This window comes from Eutrigla gurnardus (genome assembly GCF_963514095.1).
Source record: "Eutrigla gurnardus genome assembly, chromosome: 4".
Lineage (NCBI taxonomy): Eukaryota > Metazoa > Chordata > Actinopteri > Perciformes > Triglidae > Eutrigla > Eutrigla gurnardus.
The window spans coordinates 23,020,779-23,038,844 of NC_139918.1; the positions used below are offsets into that span (position 1 = coordinate 23,020,779).

The 18,066-nt window shown below is 39.4% G+C and overlaps 2 protein-coding genes and 3 long non-coding RNA genes across 7 annotated transcripts in view; 4 read left to right on the forward strand and 1 right to left on the reverse strand.

The window, feature by feature from the left end:
• Nucleotides 1–514, forward strand: part of LOC311012192 — a 699-nt gene extending 185 nt beyond the window's left edge. Inside the window, exons 2-3 of the long non-coding RNA XR_014597009.1 lie at nt 40–120; nt 328–514. This is a non-coding gene — a long non-coding RNA (uncharacterized lncRNA). The remainder of the gene's footprint in view (nt 1–39; nt 121–327) is intronic.
• A 2,320-nt stretch (nt 515–2,834) lies between these two features.
• Nucleotides 2,835–5,637, forward strand: LOC311012187 (uncharacterized protein). Of its 2 annotated transcripts, XM_084007540.1 has the most exons (8): nt 2,835–3,200; nt 3,297–3,374; nt 3,574–3,633; nt 3,831–4,213; nt 4,329–4,366; nt 5,000–5,074; nt 5,171–5,248; nt 5,452–5,637. In XM_084007540.1, the coding sequence occupies exons 1-4, from the start codon at nt 3,087–3,089 to the stop codon at nt 3,888–3,890; spliced, it is 312 nt and encodes a 103-aa protein (XP_083863666.1). In that variant the 5' UTR covers nt 2,835–3,086; the 3' UTR covers nt 3,891–4,213; nt 4,329–4,366; nt 5,000–5,074; nt 5,171–5,248; nt 5,452–5,637. The 2 variants fall into 2 exon arrangements, with proteins under 2 accessions (XP_083863666.1, XP_083863665.1); XM_084007539.1 differs by having other exon boundaries at nt 3,831–4,366.
• A 153-nt stretch (nt 5,638–5,790) lies between these two features.
• On the reverse strand, nt 5,791–13,724 carry LOC311012191. Its single transcript, XR_014597008.1, has 6 exons — nt 13,599–13,724; nt 8,885–8,968; nt 8,123–8,312; nt 7,166–7,261; nt 7,018–7,055; nt 5,791–6,444 (listed from the first exon to the last, which is right to left on the reverse strand). It is a non-coding gene; the product is annotated as an uncharacterized lncRNA (long non-coding RNA).
• LOC311012194 lies at nt 8,891–11,148 on the forward strand. The gene is made up of 3 exons (XR_014597011.1): nt 8,891–10,572; nt 10,669–10,752; nt 10,957–11,148. It is a non-coding gene; the product is annotated as an uncharacterized lncRNA (long non-coding RNA).
• An 8-nt stretch (nt 13,725–13,732) lies between the features above and the next one.
• Nucleotides 13,733–18,049, forward strand: LOC311012188 (uncharacterized protein). Of its 2 annotated transcripts, XM_084007542.1 has the most exons (5): nt 13,733–13,851; nt 13,948–14,025; nt 14,225–14,284; nt 14,482–14,586; nt 17,998–18,049. In XM_084007542.1, the coding sequence occupies exons 1-4, from the start codon at nt 13,738–13,740 to the stop codon at nt 14,539–14,541; spliced, it is 312 nt and encodes a 103-aa protein (XP_083863668.1). In that variant the 5' UTR covers nt 13,733–13,737; the 3' UTR covers nt 14,542–14,586; nt 17,998–18,049. The 2 variants fall into 2 exon arrangements, with proteins under 2 accessions (XP_083863668.1, XP_083863667.1); XM_084007541.1 differs by lacking the exon at nt 17,998–18,049 and having other exon boundaries at nt 14,482–14,654.
• Nucleotides 18,050–18,066: the final 17 nt, after the last annotated feature.

An 18,066-nucleotide genomic window follows, 5' to 3' on the forward strand; every position in this document is an offset into this window, starting at 1 on the left:
GGAGAACAAGGTGCATAATTTAACTTCATGTTCCCAAAGGTGAAGAGAGGATCTTCTACTGAAGATTCAAGATGGAGAGGATGCGATTGGAGGCCAGGAGCATGCGGCTTCGGGAGATGGGTACGGAACTTGTATGATTTCTGAGTTTATCTGTTGTCTAAGAAAATCTACAAGAAGCTCAAAATGTCACGACAGAAATGTCAGCATCCTATTTTAGTTGCTCAGTAAAAAGGTGGATGCCAGTTAATGCAAATGTTTTCTGTATGTTGAAATTGTTGTTTCACTTATAATTTCACTAATAGTTCTGTTACTCTCTTGTTTTTGAAGGGACTCAGATACAGATAAGATTATCTATCTAAGGATCACAATTGTCTGAGGAGATTGGCAACATGACGGCATCTGGCAGTTTCTTTTCAAGCAACAGTATTTAAAAGTGAAGTGCAGTGTTTCCATGTGTTCAGTGTTAATGTGGCTTAATGACTTGTTGAAGTGGACATAAATGATTCTTGGCTCACATGTTTGTCTAGTTGTTTATTTCTAAATGAGTTGGAAGGAAAGTCATAGGACAGAAGAATTGAAGATCAAGGAAATTCATTTTCTGCTAACACATTGCAAATGTTAATCAATGTGTTTTTCAAGACGAGGACTGTTTAAACGACTTAATAGCTTAAATATAAGTAAGTCTTAACCATTTACAGTTTTATTTGGCTGACATTCGGTGAACACTTATCTGAAGCACAAGGCAGGACACCATCCTGTTACACAATTTGTTTTTTGAACGTTTGGTATTTGGGGGAAACGCCTTTAACAACCTTGCAAAAGAGAATGAGCTGTTCAAATTCAAAAGTAATTCTTCCTTCAGTTTAGGGAAGCAAAATTTTGATTATCATCCAGAGATGGTGCAGTAACTGTTTGCCAGAATTCATGGAAGTAACTCAATATGGATAATATCAGTCAGATCAATGAATCAATAGCGATATCCAACCCTCTGTCCATCCCTCTCATGGGTCCATCGGACAGGTGCGTCTTGTCTGGAGACAGAGAGACATGGAGAAGAGAAAGAAGTCACAACATGGCTTCAACTAACAATGGAAAACTTCCTGTCCGAAATAGATTCACAGATCCTAACAATGTTATCAAGTATCCATGGTGTATAATTAAACATCTCTTAACTAAATATAACAATTTGTTATTGACAGCAGAATGCCGCAATGCTGCACCTGTCCACTAGTTGGCCTCAGTGTTTCTATGCTTTGTCACTCAATCACGTTGTCCTCGCGCACTTCATCATCCAATCAGACTCAGGCTTCCTCCAGGCACATCTACCGACTGTCTGTAGCTGCAGCATTTGTTTTCCTGCTGCCACATAAAACCGGAAGCACATTCATACTCAACTGTTCGATTCTGCTTGTTTACAGTTCTATGTAAATTATCATCACGAAGTTTGAGTGATGCCAGATATCAGATCCAGGTCTAAAAGTATTATTCTCACGCAGTGCAAACCTACAACAAACGTGTCCAACAAATTCAACATACTTTTCAGTTAGAAATCTCCTTTAAAAAAAAAAATCAACAAATCCTCCGCACTCAGAATCCGTCTTCTCTCACTTGTTTACTCGAACTTTCATCACTTCCATGTCGCCTATAAACCCTTGTTCCCAGCAGAGGAACAGTGGAAGTAGGCCCAGACCCGGATCAGGCTTGATCCTGATTTTCTCTCAGAAACCGGGACAGGCTGCACGGATCAGACCCGCAGCGGGAAAAACTCCTCAACCAACGGAGGAGGAAATATTGTATAAGACCGCCTAGCAGACGCCTTACGACTTTGATTTATATATAAATATATAGATATATATTTTAGTAGTACTAGTTGCTTACGTGTTTTTGCTTTCGACTTTGTCCGTGAAGGAGTCGCTTCCACCCAGCCCGAGAACTACAGACTATCGGTGAGTTTTCATGTGGTTCGTGCGACTCTTGTTTTTCTTTCTTTTTTTAAAGCAAGTTATAAAATAAAATGCGCAGTATTTAATGGTATATTGTTGATTGTCAACTACTTTCACAAAAACATCATTACAATAATCGTTTAGAAATTCTGTTTACATTTAAATCTGGTATTTATTACCGTTTGGATTATTTATTTTTTAACATCACAAGTTGTAATGCATGAGAACTGCAGAGTCGTGGTAGTTAATGTTAAGGTAAACAGTGCTTTGGCAATTAGTTTAATCTGCCCTCCTCTGGCACATCCAGGGATTCACTAGACACCCTGATCTGCTGTCATGCTGCCTTCAGTCATAGAAAAGTCCAACTCCTGCAGAGATTTCCTCCTCAGGAATGCTAATGCAGAAATCCCAACTGTGTTAATACCCCCGATTTACTGGTGAAAGTAGCTTGTTGGACGTCAAAATGGGTTTTAAGTGCTTATGGACTCAGTTGTGTACCTCCATAATACAAACCAGGAGGTTTTATGTGTGTGTGAGCTGCCATTAAATGCATATAATACAGTTAAAAGTGTTCATCTGAATTCACTGTCATGCAGTAGACATGCCAGAAGCCTTGTGATTACTCAGCAGGACTCTGAGGGGCACTTACACTGTTACCCTCAGATGCCCTCTTTTTTTTTAAATCTTTGGCGGAGGCTAGCTGTTTCTCCATTTCCAATCTTTATGCTATGGAATGGTTATTTATGGATGGGTCAAACAAACACAGGACTTTCACCGGGGAGATTGCTGTTCATATAACTTATGTACTTCACTAATGCCACGTTATGTTAGTCATGAAATGAGCTAACTTATTTGAACCCAAATCACTATCTTTTCCCAAGTCTCGTCAAGTTGATTTTCTGCGCAATACAGTGTCTACTCTATTGTCTCAGATGTAGTTCCTATATTTTATGTACTGTCATTGTAAAATAGACATATTTCTGTGAAATTTTGGATTTAAATACCTGTTATGACTCTGACGTCTAGTTAATGTTAACATAGTGACATGTCATGATGTAACTTCCTGGGAAGCAGCTGATAAGCAGTGAGTGTATAAAGACCTGTGTGTTTCACAAACGTCTCAAACTCTTCAGTTCATCAGTCATGGACAAATGTGTGCTGCTGGTCCTCGTGTGTCTGCAGGCTTTCCTGCTCATCAGAGCCTTCAGTGATGCAGCCACTCTGGCAGCAGACGATCACCAGCAGTCCACTGACCTGGTAAGAAAACGCACCGCCGCTATATAAATGTATGAATGCATTCAACACGACGACACAGGAGAACAAGGTGCATAATTTAACTTCATGTTCCCAAAGGTGAAGAGAGGATCTTCTACTGTAGATTTAAGTCGGAGAGGATGCTATGGGAGTACAGGAGCATGCGGAGCCTTCGGGGTACTGAACTTGTATGATTTCTGAGTTTATCTGTTGTGTAACAAAATCTACAAGAAGCTCAAAATGTCACGACAGAAATGTCAGCATCCTATTTTAGTTGTTCAGTAAAAAGGTGGATGCCAGTTGATGCAAATGTTTTTCTGTATGTTGCAATTGTTGTTTCAGTGAATAGTTCTGTTACTCTCTTTTTTTTTTAAAGGAAAGAGGCCCACCTCCTCTGCGGGGATCACCTTTGTCTAAGGAGATTGGCAGCTACTGGGTACTGAACTTGTTTAATTTCTGAGTTCATCTGTTGTCTAAGAAAATCTTCAAAAAGCTCAAAATGTCATGACAGAAAATTCAGCATCTTATTTTAGTTGCTCAGTAAAAAGGTGGATGCCAGTTGATGCAAATGTTTTCTGTATGTTGCAATTGTTGTTTCAGTTAATAGTTCTGTTACTCTCTTCTTTTTGAAAGCAATCAGCCCACAGAATTGGACGGCACGGATCACAATTGTCTGAGGAGATGGCAACATGACGGCATCTGGCAGTTTCATTTCAAGCAACAGTATTTAAAAGTGAAGTGCAGTGTTTCCATGTGTTCAGTGTTAATGTGGCTTAATGACTTGTTGAAGTGGACATAAATGATTCTTGGCTCACATCCGTCTTCTCTCACTTGTTTACTCGAACTTTCATCACTTCCATGTCGCCTATAAAACCTTGTTCCCAGCAGAGGAACAGTGGAAGTAGGCCCAGACCCGGATCAGGCTTGATCCTGATTTTCTCTCAGAAACCGGGACAGGCTGCACGGATCAGACCCGCAGCGGGAAAAACTCCTCAACCAACGGAGGAGGAAATATTGTATAAGACCGCCTAGCAGACGCCTTACGACTTTGATTTATATATAAATATATAGATATATATTTTAGTAGTACTAGTTGCTTACGTGTTTTTGCTTTCGACTTTGTCCGTGAAGGAGTCGCTTCCACCCAGCCCGAGAACTACAGACTATCGGTGAGTTTTCATGTGGTTCGTGCAACTCTTCTTTTTCTTTCTTTTTTTAAAGCAAGTTATAAAATAAAATGCGCAGCAGGACTCTGAGGGGCACTTACACTGTTACCCTCAGACGCCCTCTTTTTTAAAAAATCTTTGGCGGAGGCTAGCTGTTTCCCCATTTCCAATCTTTATGCTATGGAATGGTTATTTATGGATGGGTCAAACAAACACAGGACTTTCACCGGGGATATTGCTGTTCATATAACTTATGTACTTCACTAATGCCACGTTATGTTAGTCATGAAATGAGCTAACTTATTTGAACCCAAATCACTATCTTTTCCTAAGTCTCATCAAGTTGATTTTCTGTGCAATACAGTGTCTACTCTATTGTCTCAGATGTAGTTCCTGTAGTTTATGTACTGTCATTGTAAAAAAGACATATTTCTGTGAAATTTTGGATTTAAATGTACCTGTTATGACTCTGACGTCTAGTTAATGTTAACATAGTGACATGTCATGATGTAACTTCCTGGGAAGCAGCTGATAAGCAGTGAGTGTATAAAGACCTGTGTGTTTCACAAACGTCTCAAACTCTTCAGTTCATCAGTCATGGACAAATGTGTGCTGCTGGTCCTCATGTGTCTGCAGGCTTTCCTGCTCATCAGAGCCTTCAGTGATGCAGCCACTCTGGCAGCAGACGATCACCAGCAGTCCACTGACCTGGTAAGAAAACGCATCGCCGCTATATAAATGTATGAATGCATTCAACACGACGACACAGGAGAACAAGGTGCATAATTTAACTTCATGTTCCCAAAGGTGAAGAGAGGATTTTCTACTGTGGATTTAAGTCGGAGAAGATGCGATGGGAGTACAGGAGCATGCGGAGCCTTCGGGGTACTGAACTTGTATGATTTCTGAGTTTATCTGTTCTGTAACAAAATCTACAAGAAGCTCAAAATGTCATGACAGAAATGTCAGCATCTTATTTTAGTTGTTCAGTAAAAAGGTGGATGCCAGTTAATGCAAATGTTTTCTGTTGCAATTGTTGTTTCACTTATAATTTCACTAATAGTTCTGTTACTCTCTTGTTTTTGAAGGGACTCAGATACAGATAAGATTATCTATCTAAGGATCACAATTGTCTGAGGAGATGGCAACATGACGGCATCTGGCAGTTTCTTTTCAAGCAACAGTATTTAAAAGTGAAGTGCAGTGTTTCCATGTGTTCAGTGTTAATGTGGCTTAATGACTTGTTGAAGTGGACATAAATGATTCTTGGCTCACATGTTTGTCTAGTTGTTTATTTCTAAATGAGTTGGAAGGAAAGTCATAGGACAGTAGAATTGAAGATCAAGGAAAATAATTTTCTGCTAACACATTGCAAATGTTAATCAATGTGTTTTTCAAGACGAGGACTGTTTAAACGACTTAATAGCTTAAATATAAGTAAGTCTTAACCATTTACAGTTTTATTTGGCTGACATTCGGTGAACACTAATTTCAAGCACAAGGCAGGACACCATCCTGTTACACAATTTGTTTTGTGAACGTTTGGTATTTGGGGGAAACGCCTTTACAGAACAACCTTGCAAAAGAGAATGAGCTGTTCAAATTCAAATGTAAATCTTCCTTCAGTTTAAGGAAGCAAATTTGTGATTATCATCCAGAGACCAGCTGGGGAAACGAGGGACAGAGTAAAACAAAATGTCATGCTTTTCATTGTTTTTAATCAGTGACAGATTTAATTGTGATAATACATAACACTTGTAGTTGAACACATGATGTAAAATGATGTGAGCACCTCATTCAGTAGCAGTGAGTTGTCCTCTGTCATCACTGTTATCTTATGTAGCGATCGTATTTGAGCGGGAACGCCAACAACCTTCATTAAGTTTACTAACGGTGCTATCAGCTTAACAGGAAGTCAAATCGGAGCAGTGGGTGTATGTGATGTGACTGTGCAGTTACCGTTTGCCAGAATTCATAGAAGTAACTCAATAAGGACAATATCAGTCAGATCAATAAATCAGTAGTAATATTCAACCCTCTGTCCATTCTTCTCATGGGTCCATCTGACAGGTGCGTCTGGTCTGGAGACAGAGAGACATGGAGAAGAGAAAGAAATTAGTGACTGTTTGACTGTTGCTACGGCGTCACACATTAACGGACATGCCAGTGTTCACGTCATCAAAACAGTTGTGTGATTAAGAGTTTGCATGTAAGCTTAAGCTACTTGATGTGATGTTAGGTGTCCTCATTTGTTCTATTTTCAGGCACTTCCACATTAATTAGTGCAACGTCAGATTGGAGCTTTCATAATGCTAAACTAGCAGGCATTTACTAGTCGGAAACTCAGATGTACTGTAAACTTGTAAAGAAGCATGTTCTTGTACTGCAGCGTAGAAGAAGTTCACGTTCAGAAGCAGAATAAACACTTTTGTTTGTTTACAAAATATCAACTTTTACAAAAAATATTTGTATCGAGTTAAATAATCATTAGACATAAACTATAAGTATTTTTATTTATTTATTCTAAACACTGCTGATTGATAGTACAAATGATTTTGCTCTTCTTCTTCTCTTCACTATTTCGATGTATATTATAACTTGTACTCAAGCATGTTGGGTAAATATTTGTGTTCTTAGGAGGAAGAGTCTCTTACTTGGCTGGAGGAGGAGGAGGAGGAGGAGTGAGATCGAACTGTAACAGATTATTGATAAATTTCACAGTGGCAGATCAGTTCAAATGATTATATTTTTGATTGAACAAGATGGAATGGAATAATATTTCAAGTGTGATTCAACACTTACAAGTATTGCTAATGTACATCCTCATGGCCTTCAGTCACAATATCTTTTACGTCTGTTTCCAAATGTCCCTTTGTTTTGTCCGTTTGTTTCCTCCACCTGTAACAAATTGTAACTGTCCTCTCCCAAAGAATTGCTGAACTCCAAATTGCAGATTCAAACGGAACAAGATGGCTGACACCCGGGTGTACATAGCATGGCAGGGACGAGCACCCAGGGGTCCATAATAACCACCCAGCCCGGCACACGTTAGATACTGTTTGTGTATATGTAGCATTCTGTGTATATGTTTCTATAACTTATAGATTTGTTGCCTAAACCTATTAAACCCCAATTGAAAACTAAAAATCAAATAAAAAAAAAAAAAGTATCATAATGAGTCAAATAAATGTAAATGTTGGATTCTCAACCCCCAGTCTCCTGGGTGAAATCCTTGAGTTCAACAAATTCACCCAACCTACTACCTAAATACACGTGGCTCTTGATACTAATATTACTACTTTTACTTCACCTCCTTTAATAGAACTTAATGTCGCTCTTTGCTGGGCTCCTTTCCATGCAACTCACAGTCTCCTAGGAATTACATTTAAACATTTGTGTAACAATAAATAGTTACTCAACAGTGAGCAGATGACGTTTTCTAGTTACATGATGAGGAAATGTTGTTAATTAACATATCTGGCAAATGACAATACTGAACATGGCAGTGAAATGCCCAATTTACAAAAATATGTGATCTTGGAATATCTGTGCGAAGCGACAACAGGATTATTGAACATTTTTAGGGTTATGTTTAGTCACCGGCATGGTTAAGGTGAGGAACATATCATGGTTCAATACAGAAAAAGTCCTAACCACCTCTTTGAAACCTCAGTGATAAGTGTAGAGCTATTTTGCCCTAATTGCGAGCGGATCTTCTGACAATACAAGAGGCTTTTTACAGGCAGTGGGTCTTCCTACCAGATCAGGAGGCTGTTGAGGATCTGTCACCAGAGCGGCTCCATCAGCAGAAGTGAAGGCTGTGATGAGCAGGAAAGCCTGCAGACACAAGAGGACCAGCAACACACTTTTGTCCATGGCTGCTGAACTGAAGAGTTTGATCCAGCTCCTAAACACGCAGGTCTTTAAGTACTCACGGGCCAACCAACCACTTTTGATGGAGAGAAAGGGGAAACAATTTAAGAGGGCGTATGCAGATGCCAGATAAGCCATCCATGTACGCATGCACACTTCAAAATGATTTGTTTAGCTACAACAATAATTTAACCATAATATGGACATCTGGTGTGTTTAATTGATATATCTTCTTCCTTCCCCTGCTGTCCCTCCTTGGAAATTTCCTGATCATATCACTGAAAATATGCCAGCAGGTTTATAGCGAAATTACATTTGCCTGTTTACTTACATAACTTTGTGCTTGCACAACATCATGTACAATCTCTCAGTTGGATAATACTGTATTCAAATATTTGACAAATTTGTGAATCCATTTCCCAAGTTGGATCAGAAACATTCAGCTTTTAAACAGGAAGTCAAAGTAACTTCATTAGCTGTAACCTAAGAAAATAAGAGTTTAAGGGCCAAAGATTAAATTAAAATGACAATCTGTCATCATTTATACAGAATATTGAGCAATACGTGTGTTTTTGTAGTAGGCTTTCATTTAATGTTAGTTTTAGTCAATACTGTAACATAGCTGCAGCCAGCTGTGCATCTCCTTACCAGATCGATAAACTGCTGTTGATGATCGTCCGTCAACAGAGCAGCTGCATCAGTGGAAGTGAAGGATGTGATGAACAGGAAAGCCTGCAGACCCAAGAGAGCCAGTAGCACCCTTTTGTCCATCGCTGCTGAACAGACCTCTAAACAGATCACATGTATCTAATGGATGCGATTGGAGGACAGGAGCTGCTGTCTGTTTATGCAATTGTTGTTTCACTTAAAGGTTGAGTAGGTGTTTCTATTTAGAAACCCTTTCTTTATTATTACTTGAAATCCTCGTAGCATACTGATAGCAATGAATAAATGAAATGTTCTGACATGAAAAGGTTTTTAAAAATGTCATCTGTGGCCGAGGCAGGACTGTAAAAACCCGTCCAATCAAAAAAGTCGGATAGGAGAAAAATAATTGGACGGCCTGCCTGTCTGTCAATGCTTACTTCCTGATTGAACACTCTGCTGATCTCGAGCACTCGTATTGCTTTCTGCGGGAGCGGCTTTGAACCGAGGTCTGAACGAAGAGGGCGGGACTTTTTCGGTTTGATGATGCGTTCAAAGTCTCTGTGTTTTTTCCAAATGACCTAATCTACCCTTAAGTTGTTTAGTTTGAAATCACAACATCACATTTAACTCTCACAAAATGGTGGGTGCACTTCAGCCCGTCTGAAGCATTAGAACGGAGCAGCAAAGGTAAACTAGATTGCTTGGACTGGGTTTTTACAATCCTACCAAGGCCGCAGATGACATTTTTTTTAAATGTTTGATGTCAGAGGATTTAATGTATTCATTGCTAACGGTATGTTTCACGGTTTTCAAGTAATTTAACAACATGTTCCTGAATAGAATCTCCTACTCAACCTTTAATGGAAGTTCAAGAGATCCACAATTATTATTAAAGAAGGCTCTGAATTAGTCAGCCAATCAATATTTGTACTTTTAACTCTTTAATATATGTATTTTTTCTTTTAAATATGATGTAGGGCCTACCACTTCCTCTGAATGAAATCACAAAATGTACCCGTGTATTATTCTCGTATAACAAGACGAAAGTATCTCACCACCCGTTAAGACACCAGAATAAAGAAAATGACATCTACACTGTTACCCTCAGATGTCCTCTTTTAAAAAAAATCTGTTTCCCCATTTCCAATCTTTATGCTATGGAATGGTTATTTATGGATGGGTCAAACAAACACAGGACTTTCACCGGGGAGATCGCTGTTCATATAACTTATGTACTTCACTAATGCCACGTTATGTTAGTCGCAAAATGAGCTAACTTATTTGAACCCAAATCACTATCTTTTCCTAAGTCTCATCAAGTTGATTTTCTGTGCAATACAGTGTCTACTCTATTGTCTCAGTTGTAGTTCCTGTAGTTTATGTACTGTCATTGTAAAATAGACATATTTCTGTGAAATTTTGGATTTAAATTTTCCTGTTATGACGCTGATGTCTAGTTAATGTTAACACAGTGACGTGTCATGATGTAACTTCCTGGGAAGCAGCTGATAAGCAGTGAGTGTATAAAGACCTGTGTGTTTCACAAACGTCTCAAACTCTTCAGTTCATCAGTCATGGACAAATGTGTGCTGCTGGTCCTCATGTGTCTGCAGGCTTTCCTGCTCATCAGAGCCTTCAGTGATGCAGCCACTCTGGCAGCAGACGATCACCAGCAGTCCACTGACCTGGTAAGAAAACGCATCGCCGCTATATAAATGTATGAATGCATTCAACACGACGACACAGGAGAACAAGGTGCATAATTTAACTTTATGTTCCCAAAGGTGAAGAGAGGATCTTCTACTGTAGATTTAAGTCGGAGAAGATGCGATTGGAGTCCAGGAGCATGCGGAGGCTTCGGGAACTCGGTACTGAACTTGTATGATTTCTGAGTTTATCTGTTGTGTAAGAAAATCTACAAGAAGCTCAAAATGTCACGACAGAAATGTCAGCATCCTATTTTAGTTGCTCAGTAAAAAGGTGGATGCCAGTTAATGCAAATGTTTTCTGTTGCAATTGTTGTTTCACTTATAATTTCACTAATAGTTCTGTTGCTCTCTTGTTTTTAAAAGCCCTCACGCTATGGATACAGATAGGAATATCTGTCTAAGGATCACAATTGTCTGAGGAGATGGCAACATGACGGCATCTGGTGGTTTCATTTCAAGCAACAGTATTTAAAAGTGAAGTGCAGTGTTTCCATGTGTTCAGAGTTAATGTGGCTTAATGACTTGTTGAAGTGGACATAAATGTTTCTTGGCTCACATGTTTGTCTAGTTGTTTATTTCTAAATGAGTTGGAAGGAAAGTCATAGGACAGAAGAATTGAAGATCAAGGAAATTCATTTTCTGCTAACACATTGCAAATGTTAATCAATGTGCTTTTCAAGACGAGGACTGTTTAAACGACTTAATAGCTTAAATATAAGTAAGTCTTAACCATTTACAGTTTTATTTGGCTGACACTTGGTGAACACTTATTTGAAGCACAAGGCAGGACACGATCTTGTTACACAATTTGTTGTTTTGAACGTTTGGTATTTGGGGGAAACGCATTTACAGAACAACCTTGCAAAAGAGAATGAGCTGTTCAAATTCAAATGTAATTCTTCCTTCAGTTTAGGGAAGCAAAATTTTGATTATCATCCAGAGATGGTGCAGTAACTGTTTGCCAGAATTCATGGAAGTAACTCAATATGGATAATATCAGTCAGATCAATGAATCAATAGCGATATCCAACCCTCTGTCCATCCCTCTCATGGGTCCATCGGACAGGTGCGTCTTGTCTGGAGACAGAGAGACATGGAGAAGAGAAAGAAGTCACAACATGGCTTCAACTAACAATGGAAAACTTCCTGTCCGAAATAGATTCACAGATCCTAACAATGTTATCAAGTATCCATGGTGAATAATTAAACATCTCTTAACTAAATATAACAATTTGTTATTGACAGCAGAATGCCGCAATGCTGCACCTGTCCACTAGTTGGCCTCAGTGTTTCTATGCTTTGTCACTCAATCACGTTGTCCTCGCGCACTTCATCATCCAATCAGACTCAGGCTTCCTCCAGGCACATCTACCGACTGTCTGTAGCTGCAGCATTTGTTTTCCTGCTGCCACATAAAACCGGAAGCACATTCATACTCAACTGTTCGATTCTGCTTGTTTACAGTTCTATGTAAATTATCATCACGAAGTTTGAGTGATGCCAGATATCAGATCCAGGTCTAAAAGTATTATTCTCACGCAGTGCAAACCTACAACAAACGTGTCCAACAAATTCAACATACTTTTCAGTTAGAAATCTCCTTTAAAAATAAAATAAAATAAAAAAATCAACAAATCCTCCGCACTCAGAATCCGTCTTCTCTCACTTGTTTACTCGAACTTTCATCACTTCCATGTCGCCTATAAACCCTTGTTCCCAGCAGAGGAACAGTGGAAGTAGGCCCAGACCCGGATCAGGCTTGATCCTGATTTTCTCTCAGAAACCGGGACAGGCTGCACGGATCAGACCCGCAGCGGGAAAAACTCCTCAACCAACGGAGGAGGAAATATTGTATAAGACCGCCTAGCAGACGCCTTACGACTTTGATTTATATATAAATATATAGATATATATTTTAGTAGTACTTGTTGCTTACGTGTTTTTGCTTTCGACTTTGTCCGTGAAGGAGTCGCTTCCACCCAGCCCGAGAACTACAGACTATCGGTGAGTTTTCATGTGGTTCGTGCGACTCTTGTTTTTCTTTCTTTTTTTAAAGCAAGTTATAAAATAAAATGCGCAGTATTTAATGGTATATTGTTGATTGTCAACTACTTTCACAAAAACATCATTACAATAATCGTTTAGAAATTCTGTTTACATTTAAATCTGGTATTTATTACCGTTTGGATTATTTATTTTTTAACATCACAAGTTGTAATGCATGAGAACTGCAGAGTCGTGGTAGTTAATGTTAAGGTAAACAGTGCTTTGGCAATTAGTTTAATCTGCCCTCCTCTGGCACATCCAGGGATTCACTAGACACCCTGATCTGCTGTCATGCTGCCTTCAGTCATAGAAAAGTCCAACTCCTGCAGAGATTTCCTCCTCAGGAATGCTAATGCAGAAATCCCAACTGTGTTAATACCCCCGATTTACTGGTGAAAGTAGCTTGTTGGACGTCAAAATGGGTTTTAAGTGCTTATGGACTCAGTTGTGTACCTCCATAATACAAACCAGGAGGTTTTATGTGTGTGTGAGCTGCCATTAAATGCATATAATACAGTTAAAAGTGTTCATCTGAATTCACTGTCATGCAGTAGACATGCCAGAAGCCTTGTGATTACTCAGCAGGACTCTGAGGGGCACTTACACTGTTACCCTTAGATGCCCTCTTTTTTTTTAAATCTTTGGCGGAGGCTAGCTGTTTCTCCATTTCCAATCTTTATGCTATGGAATGGTTATTTATGGATGGGTCAAACAAACACAGGACTTTCACCGGGGAGATTGCTGTTCATATAACTTATGTACTTCACTAATGCCACGTTATGTTAGTCATGAAATGAGCTAACTTATTTGAACCCAAATCACTATCTTTTCCCAAGTCTCGTCAAGTTGATTTTCTGCGCAATACAGTGTCTACTCTATTGTCTCAGATGTAGTTCCTATATTTTATGTACTGTCATTGTAAAATAGACATATTTCTGTGAAATTTTGGATTTAAATACCTGTTATGACTCTGACGTCTAGTTAATGTTAACATAGTGACATGTCATGATGTAACTTCCTGGGAAGCAGCTGATAAGCAGTGAGTGTATAAAGACCTGTGTGTTTCACAAACGTCTCAAACTCTTCAGTTCATCAGTCATGGACAAATGTGTGCTGCTGGTCCTCGTGTGTCTGCAGGCTTTCCTGCTCATCAGAGCCTTCAGTGATGCAGCCACTCTGGCAGCAGACGATCACCAGCAGTCCACTGACCTGGTAAGAAAACGCACCGCCGCTATATAAATGTATGAATGCATTCAACACGACGACACAGGAGAACAAGGTGCATAATTTAACTTCATGTTCCCAAAGGTGAAGAGAGGATCTTCTACTGTAGATTTAAGTCGGAGAAGATGCGATGGGAGTACAGGAGCATGCGGAGCCTTCGGGGTACTGAACTTGTATGATTTCTGAGTTTATCTGTTGTGTATTAAAATCTACAAGAAGCTCAAAATGTCACGACAGAAATGTCAGCATCCTATTTTAGTTGTTCAGTAAAAAGGTGGATGCCAGTTGATGCAAATGTTTTTCTGTATGTTGCAATTGTTGTTTCAGTGAATAGTTCTGTTACTCTCTTTTTTTTTTAAAGGAAAGAGGCCCACCTCCTCTGCGGGGATCACCTTTGTCTAAGGAGATTGGCAGCTACTGGGTACTGAACTTGTTTAATTTCTGAGTTCATTTGTTGTCTAAGAAAATCTTCAAAAAGCTCAAAATGTCATGACAGAAAATTCAGCATCTTATTTTAGTTGCTCAGTAAAAAGGTGGATGCCAGTTGATGCAAATGTTTTCTGTATGTTGCAATTGTTGTTTCAGTTAATAGTTCTGTTACTCTCTTCTTTTTGAAAGCAATCAGCCCACAGAATTGGACGGCACGGATCACAATTGTCTGAGGAGATGGCAACATGACGGCATCTGGCAGTTTCATTTCAAGCAACAGTATTTAAAAGTGAAGTGCAGTGTTTCCATGTGTTCAGTGTTAACGTGGCTTAATGACTTGTTGAAGTGGACATAAATGATTCTTGGCTCACATGTTTGTCTAGTTGTTTATTTCTAAATGAGTTGGAAGGAAAGTAGGACAGAAGAATTGAAGATCAAGGAAATTAATTTTCTGCTAACACATTGCAAATGTTAATCAATGTGTTTTTCAAGACGAGGACTGTTTAAACAACTTAATAGCTTAAATATAAGTAAGTCTTAACCATTTACAGTTTTATTTGCTGACACTTGGTGAACACTTATCTGAAGCACAAGGCAGGACACCTTCCTGTTACACAATTTGTTTTTTTGAACCTTTGGTATTTGGGGGAAACGCCTTTAACAACCTTGCAAAAGAGAATGAGCTGTTCAAATTCAAATGTAATTCTTCCTTTAGTTTAGGGAAGCAAAATTGTGATTATTATTATTATTATGCAGCGCGCTACCTAACGTGATGTATTGTGGGTTGAAGCGATGCATGATGGCTAGAATTTGCGTCCGACTTAGCAGCCGACTGCAAAGACGTCACAGGGTCGCGACCATATCACGTGACCCAAAATATTGCGGGAACAAGTTTTTAAGAGCAGCTTCTTGCAGCGCTTCGCAGCGCGGTCTACGGCGGCTGCAACCAGCTTGTCCACACCTCCGCTACAGCGGAATGGCTCTCTATTGGTTAAAAGTTCAATGACGTGTGTTCAGGTCCGCACTCGGCGGCCATCTTGTGGTGAAATGATTTGCCTTTTTATTTTGGTCGCTTTGATCTCATGGCTTGATCTAAAGTTCTGTGCACTGTGCTGTGAGTAGGCCTATTTATATGATGTGAGGTCTGGTTAATACAAACATAGAATGATAATACTGGAAAAAAAAATGCCTTCCACATGTTGCCTTGCGTGTGTATTTGGCTGATGTCTCTGTTAGAGCCCGCCCCCTCAGACACCTGTAGCTATCGTCGGCGTGATAAGTCAAGTCAAGTCAAGCCAAGACCATCCCGAACAAGGCTACTGTCTGTAGCTGCAGCATTTGTTATCCTGCGACATAAAACCGGAAGCTCATTCATCCTCAACTATTCAATTCTGCTTGTTTGATTGGTTTACAGTTTTATGTAAATTAAAACTTTAAACCTCGAGGCTTCGAGTGATGCCAGATATCCGATCCAGGTCTAAAAGTATTATTCTCACGCAGTGCAAACCTACAACTAACGTGTCCAACAAATTCAACATACTTTTCAGTTAGAAAATCTCCTAAAAATAAATAAAATAAAAAATCATCAAATCCTCCGCACTCAGAATCCGTCTTCTCTCACTTGTTTACTCGAACTTTCATCACTTCCATGTCGCCTATAAAACCTTGTTCCCAGCAGAGGAACAGTGGAAGTAGGCCCAGACCCGGATCAGGCTTGATCCTGATTTTCTCTCAGAAACCGGGACAGGCTGCACGGATCAGACCCGCAGCGGGAAAAACTCCTCAACCAACGGAGGAGGAAATATTGTATAAGACCGCCTAGCAGACGCCTTACGACTTTGATTTATATATAAATATATAGATATATATTTTAGTAGTACTAGTTGCTTACGTGTTTTTGCTTTCGACTTTGTCCGTGAAGGAGTCGCTTCCACCCAGCCCGAGAACTACAGACTATCGGTGAGTTTTCATGTGGTTCGTGCAACTCTTCTTTTTCTTTCTTTTTTTAAAGCAAGTTATAAAATAAAATGCGCAGTATTTAATGGTATATTGTTGATTGTCAACTGCTTTCACAAAAACATCATTACAATAATCATTTAGAAATTCTGATTACATTTTAATCTGGTATTTATTACAGTTTGGATTATTCATTTTTTAACATCACAGGTTTTAATGCATGAGAACTGCAGAGTCGTGGTAGTTAATGTTAAGGTAAACAGTGCTTTGGCAATTAGTTTAATCTGCCCTCCTCTGGCACATCCAGGGATTCACTAGACACCCTGATCTGCTGTCATGCTGCCTTCAGTCATAGAAAAGTCCAACTCCTGCAGAGATTTCCATCCTCAGGAATGCTAATGCAGAAATCCCAAATGTGTTAATTCCCCCCGATTTACTGGTGAAAGTAGCTTGTTGGACGTCAAAATGGGTTTTAAGTGCTTATGGACTCAGTTGTGTACCTCCATAATACAAACCAGGAGGTTTTATGTGTGTGTGAGCTGCCATTAAATGCATATAATACAGTTAAAAGTGTTCATCTGAATTCACTGTCATGCAGTAGACATGCCAGAAGCCTTGTGATTACTCAGCAGGACTCTGAGGGGCACTTACACTGTTACCCTCAGACGCCCTCTTTTTTAAAAAATCTTTGGCGGAGGCTAGCTGTTTCCCCATTTCCAATCTTTATGCTATGGAATGGTTATTTATGGATGGGTCAAACAAACACAGGACTTTCACCGGGGATATTGCTGTTCATATAACTTATGTACTTCACTAATGCCACGTTATGTTAGTCATGAAATGAGCTAACTTATTTGAACCCAAATCACTATCTTTTCCTAAGTCTCATCAAGTTGATTTTCTGTGCAATACAGTGTCTACTCTATTGTCTCAGATGTAGTTCCTGTAGTTTATGTACTGTCATTGTAAAAAAGACATATTTCTGTGAAATTTTGGATTTAAATGTACCTGTTATGACTCTGACGTCTAGCTAATGTTAACATAGTGACATGTCATGATGTAACTTCCTGGGAAGCAGCTGATAAGCAGTGAGTGTATAAAGACCTGTGTGTTTCACAAACGTCTCAAACTCTTCAGTTCATCAGTCATGGACAAATGTGTGCTGCTGGTCCTCATGTGTCTGCAGGCTTTCCTGCTCATCAGAGCCTTCAGTGATGCAGCCACTCTGGCAACAGACGATCACCAGCAGTCCACTGACCTGGTAAGAAAACGCATCGCCGCTATATAAATGTATGAATGCATTCAACACGACGACACAGGAGAACAAGGTGCATAATTTAACTTCATGTTCCCAAAGGTGAAGAGAGGATTTTCTACTGTGGATTTAAGTCGGAGAAGATGCGATGGGAGTACAGGAGGATGCGGAGCCTTCGGGGTACTGAACTTGTATGATTTCTGAGTTTATCTGTTCTGTAACAAAATCTACAAGAAGCTCAAAATGTCATGACAGAAATGTCAGCATCTTATTTTAGTTGTTCAGTAAAAAGGTGGATGCCAGTTAATGCAAATGTTTTCTGTTGCAATTGTTGTTTCACTTATAATTTCACTAATAGTTCTGTTACTCTCTTGTTTTTGAAGGGACTCAGATACAGATAAGATTATCTATCTAAGGATCACAATTGTCTGAGGAGATGGCAACATGACGGCATCTGGCAATTTCTTTTCAAGCAACAGTATTTAAAAGTGAAGTGCAGTGTTTCCATGTGTTCAGTGTTAATGTGGCTTAATGACTTGTTGAAGTGGACATAAATGATTCTT

Excerpts from the sequence above, each read along its gene's own strand:
- LOC311012188 (XM_084007542.1), top strand. The coding sequence starts at position 13,738 with ATGGACAAATGTGTGCTGCTGGTCCTCGTGTGTCTGCAGGCTTTCCTG. Across the intron at positions 14,026-14,224 it reads GAGCATGCGGAGCCTTCGGG|GAAAGAGGCCCACCTCCTCT; the intron begins GTACTGAACTTG and ends TTTTTTTTAAAG. Across the intron at positions 14,285-14,481 it reads AGGAGATTGGCAGCTACTGG|CAATCAGCCCACAGAATTGG; the intron begins GTACTGAACTTG and ends TCTTTTTGAAAG.
- LOC311012187 (XM_084007539.1), top strand. The coding sequence starts at position 3,087 with ATGGACAAATGTGTGCTGCTGGTCCTCGTGTGTCTGCAGGCTTTCCTG. Across the intron at positions 3,375-3,573 it reads GAGCATGCGGAGCCTTCGGG|GAAAGAGGCCCACCTCCTCT; the intron begins GTACTGAACTTG and ends TTTTTTTTAAAG. Across the intron at positions 3,634-3,830 it reads AGGAGATTGGCAGCTACTGG|CAATCAGCCCACAGAATTGG; the intron begins GTACTGAACTTG and ends TCTTTTTGAAAG.